Consider the following 17,743-nt stretch of genomic DNA (forward strand, 5'->3'; position numbering starts at 1 on the left):
CTGTTTGAGCCACTGGCCAGTGATTAGGGGATTGGTTCCAGGGCATCCCATGGATACCAAAATCCATGCATGCTCAAGTCCCGTATATAAAATGGTGTAGAACCGTGCATACACACCTCTGATGAAGCCTAAAATAAAAATTTAAACAAAAACTTAAACCCAAAAAACATAATTGACATGATTGTTCCCGTTCTAGCTAAAACCAGAGCTGGTACATGTCGCCTGAGGAGTTTCGTTTTTACAAAATCATAGTACAATTTAAGTGCTCTTTATATACATGACAGTTCGTGGGCTTTGAGTGATATTAACTGATCATTATTTTTACTTTTCCATCACATGCTGACATGATCTTTCATTAAAGGTGGCACTTTGTATTACAATCAGATAAATTTTTATTTTGCTCACATGATTTTTCTGCTGCTCCTAAACATTTCACCAAAGAAAGTAAATTAGGACAAGGTCAATTTTGTGTTTAGCAGACAGCAACCAGAACTTTTTGAATATGTAGTTAATGTTTAGACTATATTAGCACACTTTTCAGCAAATGTATGGTATTGAAAAGCATAACCCTCCCTCCTCCAAAGCAGTTCTTTTTTATTAAAGGAAAGTGTGTTGGCAACTGCTTTGTTTCCATGGATTTATGATTGTAATAGGTCCTGAAAGTAAAATCCAAGCTTTGCCAAAATCTCACTTATGCTTTATATCAATAACATGCTCTTTATCCCTGCTTATGCATTTTGGAAACAGAGAAACAACATCAATTAGTTAAACACCCATCAATTAGAACTCTAAAGAACTGATTTTGGGGGAGGGAGATGTGTGGGAGCTGACACCTAACACACTTGATTTTTATGAAAAAGAGAAAAATTGCTCAAAATCATGTGGAATTGATAAAAAAAGGCAAATATTTTTTTCAGAATATATTTGAAAGTGTATAGTTCAAATTTAAACCATTTTCAGTATCTAATAATATTAAGTCACTACAGGAGACCCCAAAGAACAAGACATTCTATTTACAGAAACAAGTGTCCTATACATTTAATTCCGAATTCTGGTGCCTTGCAAAAAAGAGGGGTCAGAAGGTTACAGGCTTTAATCCTCAGTTAACTAGAAAACCAAATCAACAACTTGAACTCCATTCCTTAAACAAGTAGCTCTTAATTTTAGCTGCACGTTAGCATGGTCTGGGGAACTTGCCCAATTTTTAAGGCCCAGGTCCCACTCAGACTAATTAGATTAGAATTACTGGGTTTGGGTTTTGCTTTTTAAACTCCCCGGGTGATCCTCATGTGTGGCCAACTTTGAGATTTACTACCAAGGATACTACAATTATTTTAAGTTTTAGCTTACTGCTATTAAATTTTAAGTTTTAAACCATGTTAGTTTAAATCACGAATTAAATCTCTACCACTAGGTGGAGTCATACTTGCCAAATGACCTTTCATTTTACTGGAGTACTAGAAAAAGCGTGAACTCTAAATGCCTGGTTAACATGTCTGATGGACTTCCAATCCTGGGGGGTGCCCATGTGACCCAGTTTTAGGCACTGAAATAGAAGGGGAATCTTGCTAGGTCTTTTCCTTCTGGAATAAGAGGATAACACCCTACAGTGGGGGGGAAAGTAAATTTAATTCTCTTTTTCCATTCTTCTGGCCCTGAACTCTGATATGAATTCTGAAACTAAGAAGTATATTTTGCAAATAGTGAAATAAGTCAGACAAAGATAAACACTGTATAATCCCACTTATTATATGTGGAATCTAAAAACCCAGAACTCATTGAGACAAATCAGGTTGGTGGTTGTGAGAGGTGAAGTGAAGGGAGATGGGGGTGGGGGGGATTAAATGAAGGTGGTCAAAAGGTACAAATGGAGGAAAATAAATGAAAGCAGCAACTGTGAAAATGAAGTTAACAAGCTGAGCATGGTGGAGCATAGAATCTGTGAAAGAACATAAGTCTTCGATGACATTATGGAATCATTAAACTAGAGCAGTGATTTTCAATTGGTGTGCAACGAGAGGCACACTGGTGTGCCACAAAATAATTTAAAACTTGCAATACCTGACTATTTAGTCAGGAGCACTGATCACTTTCCCTGTAATTGTTAAAAAAAAAAAATGACAACAGCCAACATACAATACCCATTGGTGTGAATGAATCAAAATTATACTTATTTTTTTATCAGGTTGGCAATATATATATATATATATATATATATATATATATATATATATATTGGTGTGCTGTGGAATTCTAGTAGTTTAGGTGTGCCATGAGATGAAAAAGGTTGAAAATCATTGAACTAGAACAACCAACTACCTTCAGAATTGTGTTGTGTGAAGAAAATTATTGCTTAAGTCACTATTAGCTGAACTCTCATTACTTGTAGGCAAAAGCATCTCTAATGGACACAACTTGGTTCTATCATTGTCTGTCAAACTATGAATCACTCAACATTTACTACTGGCTAATAACTTTCCAGTTATTATCATTTTGAGTCACAGAGAAACCCCAAAAGATGTGTTGTTATTCCCATTTTACATATGCAGAAATTGAGGCCCATACAAATTAACTATCTTGTCCATAGACATACAGATCTTGGATTCAAAGCCAGGTTCGTTTGACCCAAATGCCAATCCCCTTCATTACATTGCTGTAAACCTCTTGGACATGTACAAGTCTAGTTGCTCTGATTAAATTGCATGCTATGTTATTTAGGAAGAGCATTTTGTGCTTCTAGGAATACACATAATAATGGACATTAAGATTATTAGATATTTGAAGAATTGATGGGCTTAACTTGGTTAACTGCAAAATTGCAGGATAAGCTTTGTTGCTATTCTGCAAAACCAAGAGATACTTTCAATTCACTACAAACAAAAACACAAGTGAATCTACTTTTGACAGCATAAAAGACTTGATAAATAACATTACTAATATTAATCTAGGACTTTGGTATGTAATCATTTTTTGTGTACATGTTTAAGACAGCTATATGGATGTCTCTGAGAGGCTACAAGGTGCTGCTATCTGTGGCCTTTACAAATGCATCCCTTCCCGTATTGTGTGGTAGGGTGTATTTGTGAAGATTTATTTTCTTTTTTTTGCCAGCATGTGCCATGCTATTTGCCTAGTAAGCACTGCTGATAGACCTGCAATCCCTGTTCTTGAGCATTTGCTGGAGAATGAATGGATTAAAGAAAGCTGTACAGAGGCAGTCATGCTAAGTTTGGAGTCAGGCTCACCAGATCAAAACTACTTTGTTTCCCCCTTTTCCATAAAACAAGCGGGGGTGGAGGGGGTGGGGGGAAGAGACCTACTTGAAATGTTCTATGAGACTTAAATGAGCTGAAATGCAAATATAATGGTTGAGGCAAAAAAAAAAATAGGTACTTATCAAACACCTATGTGTTGAGTAGTGGCATAGGTGCCTGGAAAGGAACCATGGCCCCACCCTCAAGAAGTCTAGTGAATTACCAGGCTCAAGCCTAAAGCCTGGAGGGGCAGTAAACTGTGATTCAGAAAACAGTAAAATCTGAACTTTGACACACCTGGTATCAAGTTCCAATTCTTTAACTTTCCAGGTGGCCCTGGAAAAGATATGTCAGTGTCCGAACCCCAATACTTGTGAAAGTAACCTTTCTTGGGAAAAGGATCTTTGCAAAAGATGCAATGGAGGACCTCCAGATGAGATCATCCTGGATTATTACAATGGGCCCTAAATCCAATGGCAAGTGGCCTTATAACAGAAAGACAAGACACGGAAGAGAAGGCCAAGTGAAAACAGGCGGAAATCAGTCATGCAGCCACAGGCCAAGGAACACCTGGAACTACCAGAAGCTAGAGGGGGGCCTCAGGAAGGTGCACAGCCTTGCCTACCGTTTGATTTGGGGCTTCTAGCCAACGGAACTGTTCGAGAATAAATGGTGTTGGTTGACCCGAGTTGGTGGTGTCCGTTTTCTCATCTGTAAAATGGGGATACTATCCCAACTAGTCTGACGTGGAAAAATGGGATAAATGCAGTCTGGAAGAATGGACAGACCTTAAAAATGGTACACATTTAATGAGAGCTTATCATGACCATTCACTGTACTAAGAGCTTTGATTTAGCTATCTCTGTTTTATTGATCAGACCATCAAGACTCAGAGAAATGGAATAATTTGCCCAAAGCCCCAGGGCTAGCAAGCGAAAAAAAAAAACAGGATTACAATTCAAACCGGCCCCCGAGGTTTCCCTTTTATCCCTCGCGCTAGAGACTGTCAGAGAAGATGCAAAGTAACGCGCTCTAAAAACGTTAACTATTTAGTATTAGTTCAGGCTACAGAATGAACCATGGCTACCAAAGCGGCTTTAAAAACCGGACCGGCCCTCGAGAAACGCCGCGGTCTTCCCGGCGCGGAAGCGACAGGGTTAATGACGTCACTTCCGGGGGCCGCTAACACGCCCTCGCCGACGGATCGTTTCAAGGGCCAAACCCGCTTGTGTCACTTGCCTTGGTTCTTCTTGATGAGGTAAATAGGGGTGGACCAATAGAAATGCCAAACTTCTCCGGCTAATCCCCGCCCTTTAACCCAGGCTCCCCAGCGGAAGGAGAAATCCGTGGGCCCGGGGGCGGGGCAAGTCCAGGAAGCGGAAGCGGCGGCGGGAGCCGGGAGCTGCCCTGTGGCGGCCACACGTGTGCGGTGAGTGTGGCGGGCCGGGCGACTGCTCCTGGGAGGGATTCGCCCCACGCCGGGCGCTAGAGTGGGGGGCCCTCGGGGCCGCCGGAGAGGATAGAGGGGTTCCCACCTGTCACTCGCTGGGCCGCCTTCAGGGGTCGTGTCTATTCTGGGAGCTCGGAGATCCTCTCTACCGCGTCGTCCTGAGAATGCAGGGTTAGCCCGACGCCTTTCACCCTCTCAAGCCCGGGCCCGTGTTAGTGGCGCTCAGCCTTTCTGTCGCACGTTTGACACACGTCCGCTCTGCGCCCAAGCAGTGCTAGGTGCCGAGTTTGCCACCTGAATGCACAGTTGCCAAGCTCTGGGCGCTGGAGGGAAACTTGTTGGGGACGGAGATGGGGGACGGGGGAGTCTGACAAGTGATCTTTAAGCCGACCTAAAGCATGACGAGAGACACCCTGAAATCCCGAAGCCCAGGGGAAAGGACTTTTAAGTGGAAGCAGGAACTTGGGCGAAGTCCCTGAGCTGGGAGCTATAGAAAAGGAACCAATGTGTTGAGCTAGGAGTGCAGTGATACAGGATAAAATTGGAGGGGTAGCGTGGTGGGACGAGGTTCTGCAGGGCTTTGAAGGCCCTGGTAGGGGAGTTTAGATTTTCTCTACATGGGAATGCATTGCCATTTCTGTTCCCATTTGTAGAAAACAGGGAAGGCTTACAAGCAAGGGGAAAACGGGAGAGGCCCTGGTTGTCTTTAGAAAATGCCTGTAATTTGTATTTTTGTTGATTCTGTAATTGGAGTTTATTGATAATGGTTTGGATTATGGTGGTGGTAGCGGAGATCCAAGTTGGAGGGTTAGAGGTGTTTTTAAAGGGGGTTGGACAAGACTTCCTGAAGGCCTGAATGTAGCAGATAAGTGGGAAGATAAATCTTAGCGTTGTTTTTTTTTCCCCCTTGAGTGGCTGATGTGCCATTGGCTGAGATGGAGAAGAAGAGGGTGGGAAAGGGGTACTATCGTTGGTAAATTTGTATCTCACGGGGATACAGGTTAGCAATTCTGTACCCCCTACATGTGTGCTAGGGTTAAACAATACACAAATTGTAGATACGGAGAGGCAAGTTTCTCACTGTCAAGAGAAACTGTCAGAGAAAGAAGTTACAGATAAGCAGGAGAGGAGGAGTAGAGAACCCTGTGGCATTTGATTAGAATTGGGAGACATTAGTATGAGCTTATTTAATAGGTGCGGAAACAGGTTTGTGTGTTCATATAGGCTAGTATACATGCACGTCACTAGCCTTGTGTGGTGAAAACACCCAGAAGCAGTGACACCCCCGCGACAGCAAGCACACCCAGCACTCACATAAGGTGAACTTAGACCATGTATCAGGAAGTAGGAACATGATTTTTTATTATTTTTTTTAAAGATGGGGCTTGTCAAAAGGACACAGCAAACTGAAAGATTTCCCACTGACCAAGGTTGGAACAAATTGAGCAAAAAAGTAATAGGTTATAAACCAAGTAATAAAATATCTGTGAGGCCATACTGATGTAAATAAATGATTAAATAAATGAACAGAGGAGAAGAAACAAATGTCTACAGAAGAATTTGAAATAACAAAGGTAGAAGTAATGAAGGAAATAGAAAGTCACCATTAAAACACCACAGTTATGGATGCATAGAAGATTCATTGGATAATGCTAAAATTAGTGGGAGAAATATAAAATATTGTATAATCTCAAAATGTATCACCCAAAATATTTCTTAGTTGCTATGCTGATTTTAACATACGTAGTTTAACAAATTCTTTAATACTCCCCTGTAGGAAGTAGAGTTTAATTCCCCTCCCCTTCATTTTAGGTGAACATAGTGACTTGATTCTAATAAATAGCGTATAGAAAGGGAAGCATAGTGACTTTACAGTCGAGAAACCTGGCAAACGGTACCTTCACCGAGTGATCAAGGTTAATATTGCTAGTCATGTTGATACCATGTTCCTCATAATATGATGTAATGTCAGGGGCACTTCACCTCTGTGGTGTTCTTCCCCCAAAATCCATAAAGCCAGTCTTAATAGTGAGAAAATAATCAGACAAACCCCAAATGAAGGATATTCTACAAAGTGCCTGACCAGTAGTTTTCAAAAGTGTCCCAGTCGTGAGACACAATTAGAGACTGACAAACTGTCACAGAAATACGGTATTGTCTAGGGATCCTAACATCTACCCTAGGGAATCAACTTTAGAAATTTAGGAATAAATTGAATATACAATTTTGGAAGGTGGAGAAATAGCCAAATAACTTTTGCTTTTGACATATTCTGCTGCTTTCAGGATCCTTGGGTAAGTGAGGGGTTATCTGTTGTCTGCCCTGTGTACCATGGGGTTTCTGTACCCAAAAGTGACCTGTTAAGCAGGTTTCTCAAAATATTAAATGTTTCAACATAGTAGCATTTTGAGGGTCACTAAAAAAGAGTAACAAATTAAACATTTGAAGTTAGTCTTTGTTTTAGTTACATTGTGTTACATAGGAAACTTTTAGATAATCTTTTATTTTTGTTCATTAAATTTGAATATATGGTAAATGCAACTTATTGTTTCTGGTTTTTTAGGACAGAGACCCAAGAAAACAAATGGTATTTTCAGTTTCTCATCACAGAATCTTCCCAGGTTATAAGAAACACAAACACTGACATGTACATCATCTTTAATGTAAATAATGGTCTGTTTTTAGCCAGTACTATTGCTGAATCATTGCCTCCAAATAAATGACACATAGCCAGGGTGTACATGTGCAAGTTTGTCTGTGTGTTCTTATTTTTTATGTTGGTATTTATTTCCCATTGTAAAGTCTTAGAAGCAATGATTGATTACTTCCTGGACATGTGTGGGTCCTCACAGGAATTGCCCTGTATGTAAGAACTCTGACTAAATGTTGCAGTGACTACTTAATGACTTAGATGAGAGCAATTCAGTGATCCTTTTGGGTTTTGTTTTTGTTTTCCAGAGTTGCCATGATGGAAGTCAAAGCAAAACAAAAATTCACAGGAAAAGGTACAAAGACGTCACAAGAAAAAAACAGATTTTATAAGAACAATGGTAAGAAAGCCTTACCAAACTATGCTTCTCGTGTGGTTATTTATTTGGCCTTTATAATTGGAGGGAGGTGTGTCAGCTAGTGATATTGTTGCCTCATGTTAGCCACACTAATTCACCACATTGTATTTTAATGTTTGATAAATTGTGGTTGATTAGTATATGATACTGGTAAACTATATACTTTTATCTTCAAGATTTCTAATTGTGATGTCTTAATATTCCATCAGGTGTCAGTATTGCAAAATAGAAAAGTCAGTCTGTGTAAATGATTAAATGTTTCCTAAGCAGTCTTTGCTTGTTTTTTCTTACAGCAGTCTTAGGGCATAGCTGTTGCAGTTTTCATGTCATTTGTTAGGTACTTAATTGCAAACTTTGTTGACCAAAGAAGATTTTTGTCAAATAACTTTATTATAGTGTCTGAAAATTATTTTCAAACACTAGAATTTTAAAAAAATTAATATCTTTAATTTGCCTATATGGTATGGTATACCTCCTAAATTTTAAGTGTTTGTTCTGTTTTTAGATTCCTACGATGTTATTGAACTTTTAGAAGTTATGTGTAAAGACTAACGTTATGGAGTCATTAAATTAGAATACAAAGGCATATAAATAATACCTCACTTCTACTCTATGCGTAAAATAGAGAAATATACCAAACTGGTTATCTCTAGAATTATGTATAGTTTTTATTATGCATACCTCTACTTTATAGGTTTTTCTGTAATGAACCTGTATTATAATTTTGTAATCAGGAAGTTTTTAAATTTTGGTTTGGTATTTTAAATCCTACTCTGCTCCATATTTGAGAGTAGGACAAAGTATTTTCACTAAAGAGGGTATAATTTTCTGTAACAAATACAACCCAGTGGATACAAGAGATCTAGGCTCAGGATCATTTAACTAATACTTATTTTTTTGTATCATCACTAGATTCTGGTTCCTCAAAGACATTCCCAAGAAAAGTTGTTAAGGAAGGTGGACCTAAAATCACATCTAAGAACTTTCAGAAAAGTGCCACAAAACCAGGGAAAAAAGGTGTGAAACAGTTCAAGAGTAAGCAACAAGGGGATAAAATACCAAAGAACAAATTCCAGCAGGCAAATAAATTCCACAAGAAGAGAAAATTCCAGCCGGACAGTAAAAGTGATGGTAAGCACTGGTTCCTTCCGCATGGTTTCTGTGGAAGCCTTGCCCTACCTGAGCTGTTGCCAGAACCACTGTGCACAGGGACTCGAGAAATCTGTTAGAGGCCTCCCATTCTTGTTCCTTGACAGGCAACATTTGGGGTAGGGGTCAAAAGTATATGGGATTGCCCTAGCCGGTTTGGCTCAGTGGATAGAGCGTCCACCTGCGAACTGAAGGGTCCCGGCTTCGATTCTGGTCAAGGACACATGCCTGGGTTGTGGGCTCGATCCCCAGTGGGGGGCATGCAGGAGGCAGCCAATCAATGATTCTCTCTCATTGATATTTCTATCTCTCCTTCTCCCTCTCTGAAATCAATAAAAAGATATTTAAATGTGTGTGTGTGTGTGTGTGTGTGTGTATATCTGCCTTGGTTAAGGATGTCTTGGTGATCAAGAGACATATAGACCATCATTTCACAGAGCTTAGGTCAACCTATCAGATGGCTCAGGTCCAGCAGGCAGTTCCAAGGAGGGTGTAGAGTACCCCTGGCATATTTGACTTTCATTGGTTCAGGACAAGTTGCTCACTGATGGGATGTACTGGCAGGGCTCCCACGTGTCTGTTGAAACACACTGCTCATCTCTTCGTCAGGCTGTTCCAGCAGTCATTTCTAAACTAGAGCCTTGCTGTCTCTTGTACCGTGTGCCCCTCTTGTGTATTAGCTTGCATTGGTCTGCACGTTACATGTGCTGTTATACATATACCTCCTCTGCAGCATCATGGGACTTTTCTCTGGTGTCTTTCATTCTCTTTTTCTCCAAAATGGCATCTCGTAACACTGCTCCTTTGCTGCCAACCAAGACCACTGCCATACGGCCTTCTCACTTGTTCCCTAGCCCTGGTCTCTGCTCTCTACTCTGCCTGGGGCTGTTGACTAGAGGGACAGCAGCCTTTACACAGGGAGGTTGGGCAAGGGGAAGGAAGGAACAGTTTTCATTGTTTCTCTTAGGTCTGCAGAGTTCTTGCACGCTCCAGCTTCAATGTTTTCTCTTGATCCTTTTTTCTTCCTCTTCCCTTCATCACACGCCACAACCCATAGTTTCTTTTTCCTACTTCCTCTAAAGCTCCTAAATCTCCCTTTCCCTACTGAGATTTAGGTACCTGATTTTTAAACACACCCATTCTCACATGATCCTGTCATGCTGTAGTCTGGTTCCTTCTGCTTTGGGAGACATGTTCCTGACATCTCAAAACGGAACTCTGATTTTATTTTCTCATATTTTTATTCTAGCAACTGAGGGGGATAAATACTAGACATCCCCCAAATTGGTATGTCTACTGCAACCTAGCATGGCATATGTCTAGGGTGCCCAAATGTTTGTGGAATTAAATGAGCTCTGAGTCAGTTATTGTTCTCTGCTGTATAGTCCATGATAGTCTAATATCAAAGGTAAATATGCCCTCTGTTACCTATAACCCTGTATTACCAGGCCAGGAATAAATAACCAGTAAGGGGAATACATATGTTGTATAGCCATTAAAAATTATGGTTTCAAGGAATATTTATTTTCATGGAGAAATGCTTACAATATAGTTATTAAGTTTAAGTGAAGACAGATTCTGAATTTTTAGGAAGAATAATATAAAACATGCACAGACAAAAAGACAAGAAGGAAATAAAATGTCAATGGTTATATCTAAGTTTTGGGATTATAGAAGAATTTTGTTTTTGCATTTTCTAAGTTTTTTATAATGAGTATATTTTCTAATCAGAGAAAGGAAGATATTTAGAAAAAACTAATTCTCCAAAGAGGATACTCATGTTAACAATACACATTAAGTTATTCTTTGTTTGGCCTCTTTAGGCTTTTTGATTCAATTGGTTTTGAGGACAAAAAAATACTAATAGAAAAACACTTGACTTTTATAGAATTACTCTGTTTGTAGAAAACTTAGAACTTTTGATTGTGCAGTGTCACGAGTAAAAGGAAGCAGAGCATATAGTTTTAGAGTTGTCTCTGGATATGAATCCCGACTTTGCCACTTACTAGTTGTATGACCTTGAACCTGGGAGCTTAACTACTTTATGCCTTTTTTCCCCAATGTGAAAGGGAGGGCAATAATAGTACCTACCTCTTAGCAAATGTATAGTATTAAGGATAGTCATTATGCTGTACATTATCTCTAGACTTACTCATCCTGTTAGCTACAATTTGTACCCGTTGACCAGTATCTTTCCATTTTCCCCACCTCCCTGCCCTGGTAACCACTATTCTACTCTCTGCTTCTGTCTTTGACATTTTTAGATTCTACATGTACGTAAGATTTTACAGTCTTTTTTCGTTTCTGTGTCTACTCATTAAAAGAAAAAAAAAGTATTCACCTTAAAATAGAGTTGTTCTGAGAATTAAATGACTTAATACATAATAGCACTCAGAATGGTGAATTTTTTATTACATTGTTTTTCCTGTTTTAATTTGGACTAATTAACCTAATTATTTGGACTAATTAATTTGAACTAATTTTTGTTTTCCTTAAGAACTGATTATACCGCCCTAGCCAGTTTGGCTCAGTGGATAGAGCGTCGAGCTGCCAACTGAAGGGTCCCAGGTTCGATTCTGGCCAAGGGCACATGCCTGGGTTGTGGGCTTGATCCCCAGTAGGGGGCATGCAGGAGGCAGCTAACCAATGATTCTCTCTCATCATTGATGTTTCTCTCTCTATCCCTCTCCCTTACTCTTTGAAATCAATAAAAATATATTTAAAAAAAAAAAGAACTGATTATACCTAAAGTCCGATGAACTTGATGTTCTAAAGTAGAATTTATTTTACAATTGAAAAAGATGCTTAAAAGTTCTGAATTGCTTTTTACCATCCTTTTGGTTTCCTTTTTTATTTTTTAAGTAGGTATCCTCTTAAGAATTAATTAATAGCTACTGAATGAATGGATGGCTAGTTTGAACCAAATTTAAAATGTATAAACTGCTCAGAGAATGAAATAAAGTATAAGCATATAGAGAATATTTTCCCCCTTCTAGTTTCCCCATTTAGTATATATAAATCCTGATCAGTGATTGCCCTATGTACCTGACTTATACTTGTTTGTGGCACTCAGAATGTTAAATGTAATTGGAAATAATTTCTATAATGACTAGAATCAGCAGCCAAGAAACCCAAATGGGATGATTTCAAAAAGAAGAAGAAAGAACTGAAGCAAAGCAGACAACTAAGTGATAGAACCAACTATGACATTGTTGTTCGGGCAAAGCAGATTTGGGAGATCGTGAGAAGGTAATGCTGCTTAGTGGCACCTTTATTAGTCTCTTTGAGATGATGGAGGAGTAAGAGTATGCCTTGTAAATAATGAGATGTCCTAAAACAAATGACATAGTACTTGGGTTATTTAGGGAGCATTCATAACACTCCAGTGGAGGTATCAGTATTTGGATGTCTTGTTTTAGAAATGTGGGGATCACTAGGATGGTGTCAGATATGTTTATGAAAATGCATTCGAGTTAAATTGGGTTTGACATCCTTCCTGAAAGATTTCTGAGAAAATGAAGGACAATTTCTTATCAGCTATGTTTTGAGATACTTAAGTCTTTGGTGTCTTGTACTTGTTTTATTACCGGTATTTTCTTTACTTTTGAAATTCTGGCTGTGAAGGTTTAGATTGATGCATGAAATTATACCTTGTGAGATGAATTTCTGCCTTTGAGAAAATTACTTCTCTCTGGCTGCTCTGGAATAGTAATGTTAATGTCAAAAGATTTGCTGCCTTGGAAGAGAAAATCACACTTAACTGGGTGAACATACACTGAAGCAGTTTTTAGTTTCCCGTGTATAAAATGTCTTCGCTTAAGCTATGTTTCCGCCCTCTTTTATTCTCTTTTATAGAAAAGACTGTGACAAAGAAAAAAGAGTGAAGTTGATGAGTGATTTGCAGAAGTTGATTCAAGGAAAAATTAAAACTGTAAGTAGGGCATACTTACAGGTGCAATTTTAACTCTTGAAATTGACTTACTCTGTAAAGGATAGCTGGCCATTTATGACAAGTGAAATTGTTTTAAATGCATTTAGCCAAAAATTTCAAATAATGGCTAAGTAAAAAAATGTAATAATTAGAGAAATTATTGCTGGGATATTGTAAAAACAACAACAACAAGTATTTGGCTGTGTCATTTTAAAATAATTTACTTAATATAAATCAGTGTTCTTGAAAGTTATCTTGAAGAATTTATTAGTTCAGTAATATGTGGTAAAATGTCTTGCTCTAGACTCCCTATTCTTTTGGATGTTCGCTTTTTAGGTGTGTGATGCAAACATTATTCTTTCTTCCATGCTTTTACAAACATGCAAAGATCCTACCTAATAATAGACAAATATGCAAATTGACCATACCTCCGACACACCCACAAGCCATGCCCACAAGCCGCGCCCACCATCCAATCAGAGCGAGCATGCAAATTAACCCAAACCAAGATGGCTACAGCCACAGAGAGCAAGGTTTCCTAGGTAACAGAGGAAGCCAAGCTTTCCACCTGCCCTTGCCAGGCCTAAGCCTCCACTCAAGCTACAAAGTTTCAATTATAGAAGGTAAACAAGTTCAAACAAATGGCAGCAGAATGGAGCTTGAGAGAGCAGGCCAGGGTTGCCGCCGGCAACAGGGGAAGCAAAGCTTTCCGCACACCCTGGCCGGGCCCACCCACTTAAGGCAACAAAGTTTCAATTATAACCCCAACAGAAATGGCTGCCACCGAGGAGGGAGTCCCAGGCTTGGCTCCGCTCCAGGCTACAAAGTTTCAATTGTAGAAGGAAAATAAATTCCAGATACCAGGGCCTCTGCTTGCATTGCCAGGGGGCGTGGCTGGCCTGCAAACCACCACAGGCCCCTTGCTCAGGCCGCCCCACGCCCCAAGGGAACCCCCACCTGATCCGGGACACCCTTCAAGGCAAACCAGCTGGCCCCCACCCCTGTACCAGGCCTCTATCCTATCTAATAAAAGAGTAATATACAGATTGATCATCACTGCCACACACAATATAGCTGCCCCCATGTGGTCAAAGATCCTGCCCCCATGTGGACACAAGATGGCCACCACAAGATGGCCAGCAGGAGAGGGCAGTTGGGAGGCACCCAGCCTGCAAGGGAGGGCAGTTGAGAAGGACCAGGCCTGCAAAGGAGGGCAGTTGGAGGTGATCAACTCTGCAGAAGAGGGCAGTTAGGGGTGACCAGGCCGGCAGAGGAGGGAAGTTGGGGGCAAACAGGCTGGCAGCAGAGTGGTTAGGGGGTGATCAGGCTGGCAGGCAGAAGTGGTTAGGGGCAATCAGGAAGGCAGGCAAGCAAGCAGTTGGGAGCCAGCAGTCCTGGATTGTGAGAGGGATGTCCGACTGCCTGTTTAGGCCCGATCCCACCGGGCAGTCGGCCATCCCTCGAGGGGTCCCATATTGGAGAGGGTACAGGCTGGGCTGAGGGACAACCCCCTCCGTGCACAAATTTTGTGCACTGGGCCTCTAGTCTTTCAAATGTTATAGATTTGGGAGTTCTGACGTAATTTTCATTGTTGATGTTTAGTCCTGTATTATAATAAATTGTTGACTTGTGTATTTGGATACATACTTAGTGACTGTTCACCTGTCAGATAGCAGACTCAATAGCTTTGGGGACTCTGGAGGAGCAGCATGTGCTAAACCATGTACAGAGGTCTAACAGGCTACATTGCAGTTAGAAGGAAAGTTCCCCGCTGCTGCTTTCTTATACATCCGGCAAGATCTTTTTAGATCTTGATGCAAGATCTGTTTCTCTGCTCTAGCAGTCTGTTATCCTCTATTTATAAACATTTTACACTCAGGATCCTCTCCCAATTAATTACTCTTAGGTTATTAATACATGCCCATGGACGTGGGTGTTTAAATCCGATGTTCAATTCACTCTGTTGCTTACCATATCTGTACCTTTGGACAATTACAACATATTTATTATGTACTGTGTGCTAGGAGTTGTGCTAACTAATGCATATGTTGTCTCCTTTACCTTAATGTTATTAGGCGTTTCATACATCTGGGACTCAGACAAGTTAACTTTCATCTTCAGAGTCACAGGGATTGCACATTCCTTAATGTCTCATAAATTTATTTTTCTCATCTGTAAAGTGGGAATAGCAACAGCCCACTCTTAAGGTTGCTTTGAGGTCTAAATGAGAAAAATATATTTAAACCATGTATATTGGGTATGTAGTAAGTAATCAATATATGTACAAAAGCAGCCTTGTTTTTTAAAAATTATTTTAGTTGTAATCATTAATGTCTATATAAATACCCCTTAAGGAAATTCTTCTGAAATCTGTGGCTTTGATGGGTGTATGCCTTCACCTTCTGAATTGTTGGAATTAAAACATTTTAGAGACAGACTGAGCAACTAATAATAAGCACTATTAAAGTAGACAGGTACTATATCATAGTAAAAAATAATTTTGCATAACTGATAGTAGTTGTTGCTATAGAAAATTGATCAGCAAGTCCTCCCTTTGTTGAGGACCTAATCCATCCAGTAGTTGTGATGGGGGAGTGGATTGGGGAATCAGATTTGAAATATAACAAGTTTCTAGGAATATAATTTGATATATGTTCAGGGAATCATAATAAAAATGGAAGAAATGGAGGGAGTAACTTATTATTGCTAATGTGTGTATTTACTTGTGTAGCAAGACTTTTTTTAGATCTATATCTTTGGTTGCCAAAGCCAAACTTTCTGAGATTTAAAAAATCATAGAATAGAATTTTTGGATAAGAAAATCCCCCTTTTAGGGAAAGTAACTTTCAGAGAAATGAGAAATACGATATGTATAATCATTAGACAGGTTTGGTTTGATTTTTGGTTTTAAATAATAATGATTGGAATCTTGCAAAATAGTTAAATCTGTTCCTGTCTCAGTGCTGTATTATAGGCAGCAAAACCAAAGAATGCCACTTTGTACCATTAAAACTGGTATTTTTACTCCCCAGTAGCCTAGATTTAATTTTATCCATGAAGACCCTACCTTTTATCTAGCAAGGAATTCTGAAAGCGATAGCAATAAAACATAAATAATACTAGAGGCCCGGTGCAAGAAATTTGTGCACTCGTGGGGGGGGGGGAGGGTCCCCTCATCCCGGCCTGCACCCTCTCGCAGTCTGGGAGCCCTCAGAGGATGTCTGAAGTCAGCAGTCAGACATCCTTAGCACTGCCCTGGAGGCGGGAGAGGCTCCCGCCACCACCACTGCTGCACTCGCCAGCTGTGAGCCCGGCTTCTGGCTGAGCGGCGCTCCCCCTGTGAGAGCACACTGACCATCAGGGGGAAGCTCCTGTGTTGAGTGTCTGCCCCCTGGTGGTCAGTGCGCATCATAGCAACCAGCCGTTCAGTCGATTTGCATATTAGCCTTTTATTATATAGGACTAGAGGCCTGGTGCATGAAAATTCGTGCACTGAGGGGGGTGTCCCTCAGCCCAGCCTGTACCCTCTCCAATCTGGGACCCCTCGAGGGATGTCCAAATGTCCATTTAGGCCCGATCCCACTGGGATCGGGCCTAAATGGGCAGTTGGTTATCCCTCTCACAATCCAGGACTGCTGGCTCCCAACTGCTTGCCTGCCTTCCTGATTGCCCCTAACCGCTTCTGCCTGCCAGCCTGATCACCCCCTAACCACTCCCATGCCAGCCTGGTTGATGCCTATTTGCTCCCCTGCCAGCCTGTTTGCCTCCAACTTCCCTCCTCTGCCGGCCCGGTCACCCCTAACTGCCCTCCCCTGCAGGGTTGATCACCTCCAACTTCCCTCCCTTGCAGGCCGGGTGCCTCCCAACTGCCCTCCCCTGCTGGCCATCTTGTGGTGGCCATCTTGTGTCCACATGGGGGCAGGATCTTTGACCACATGGGGGCAGACATATTGTGTGTTGGAGTGGTGGTCAATCTGCATATTACTCTTTTATTAGATAGGATAGAGGCCTGGTGCAGGAGTGGGGGCCAGCTGGTTTGCCCTGAAGGGTGTCCCGGATAAGGGTGGGGGTTCCCTTGGGGCATGGGGCAGTCTGAGCGAGGGGCCTGTGGTGGTTTGCAGGCCAGCCACGCCCCCTGGCGACCCAAGCAGAGGCACTGGTATCTGGAATTTATTTACCTTCTACAATTGAAACTTTGTAGCCTGGAGCGGAGCCAAGCCTCTTGCATGCTCCACCGGCAGCCATTTCTGTTTGAATTAATTCACCTTCTATAATTGAAACTTTATAGCCTTAAGCAGAGGCCTGAGCCCGGCCAGGGTGTGTGGAAAGCTTTGCTTTCTCCATTACCGCAGGCAACCCTGGCCTGGTCTCTCCAGCTCCATGGCTGCCGCCATTCTGTTTGAATTTGTTTACCTTCTATAATTGAAACTTTGTAGCTTGAGTGGAGGCTTAGGCCTGTCAAGGGCAGGCGGAAAGCTTGTTTCCCTCTGTTGCCTGGGAAACCTTGCTCTCAGTGGCTGTAGCCATCTTGGTTCGGTTTATTTGCATACTCGTCTTGATTGGCTGGTGGGTGTGGCTTGGGCTGCTGGGCGTGGCTTGGGTGTAGCAGAGGTATGGTCAATTTGCATATTTGTCTATTAGGTAGGACTAGAGGCCCGATGCATGAAAATTCATGCACTGGAGGAAGGGTCCCTCAGCCTGGCCTGCCCCTTCTCACAGTCCGGGAGCCCTCAGGGGCTGGAGGCGACCCGGCGATCAGGGGAAAGCGATGCTCCATCTCACCTCTGCTGCTGCCACTGCCGGCAGCACAAGCCTTGGCCGGCCCTGGTTACCTGCACCTCGGGCGTCAGCTGGGCAGCCTCCATCTGAGGCTTGTCTGCATTTTGGGCTG

The 17,743-nt window shown here is 41.4% G+C and overlaps 1 protein-coding gene across 3 annotated transcripts in view; it reads left to right on the forward strand.

Moving 5' to 3' along the window:
- The first annotated feature begins 4,638 nt into the window (after positions 1-4,638).
- The window catches only part of PUM3 (pumilio RNA binding family member 3), a 41,137-nt gene continuing 28,032 nt past the window's right edge, over positions 4,639-17,743 (forward strand). The window contains exons 1-5 of one of the 3 annotated variants that reach the window (XM_008144979.3): positions 4,639-4,683; positions 7,663-7,754; positions 8,685-8,903; positions 12,035-12,170; positions 12,777-12,852. In XM_008144979.3, coding sequence (XP_008143201.2) covers positions 7,670-7,754; positions 8,685-8,903; positions 12,035-12,170; positions 12,777-12,852 — 516 coding nt within the window. In that variant the 5' untranslated portion in view covers positions 4,639-4,683; positions 7,663-7,669. Of the gene's footprint in view, positions 4,684-4,857; positions 4,876-6,116; positions 6,135-7,662; positions 7,755-8,684; positions 8,904-12,034; positions 12,171-12,776; positions 12,853-17,743 lie in introns of those variants that run through there. The other 2 variants (XM_054727395.1, XM_054727394.1) reach the window with 2 other exon arrangements.

This window comes from Eptesicus fuscus, chromosome 15 (genome assembly GCF_027574615.1).
Source record: "Eptesicus fuscus isolate TK198812 chromosome 15, DD_ASM_mEF_20220401, whole genome shotgun sequence".
Classification (NCBI taxonomy): domain Eukaryota; kingdom Metazoa; phylum Chordata; class Mammalia; order Chiroptera; family Vespertilionidae; genus Eptesicus; species Eptesicus fuscus.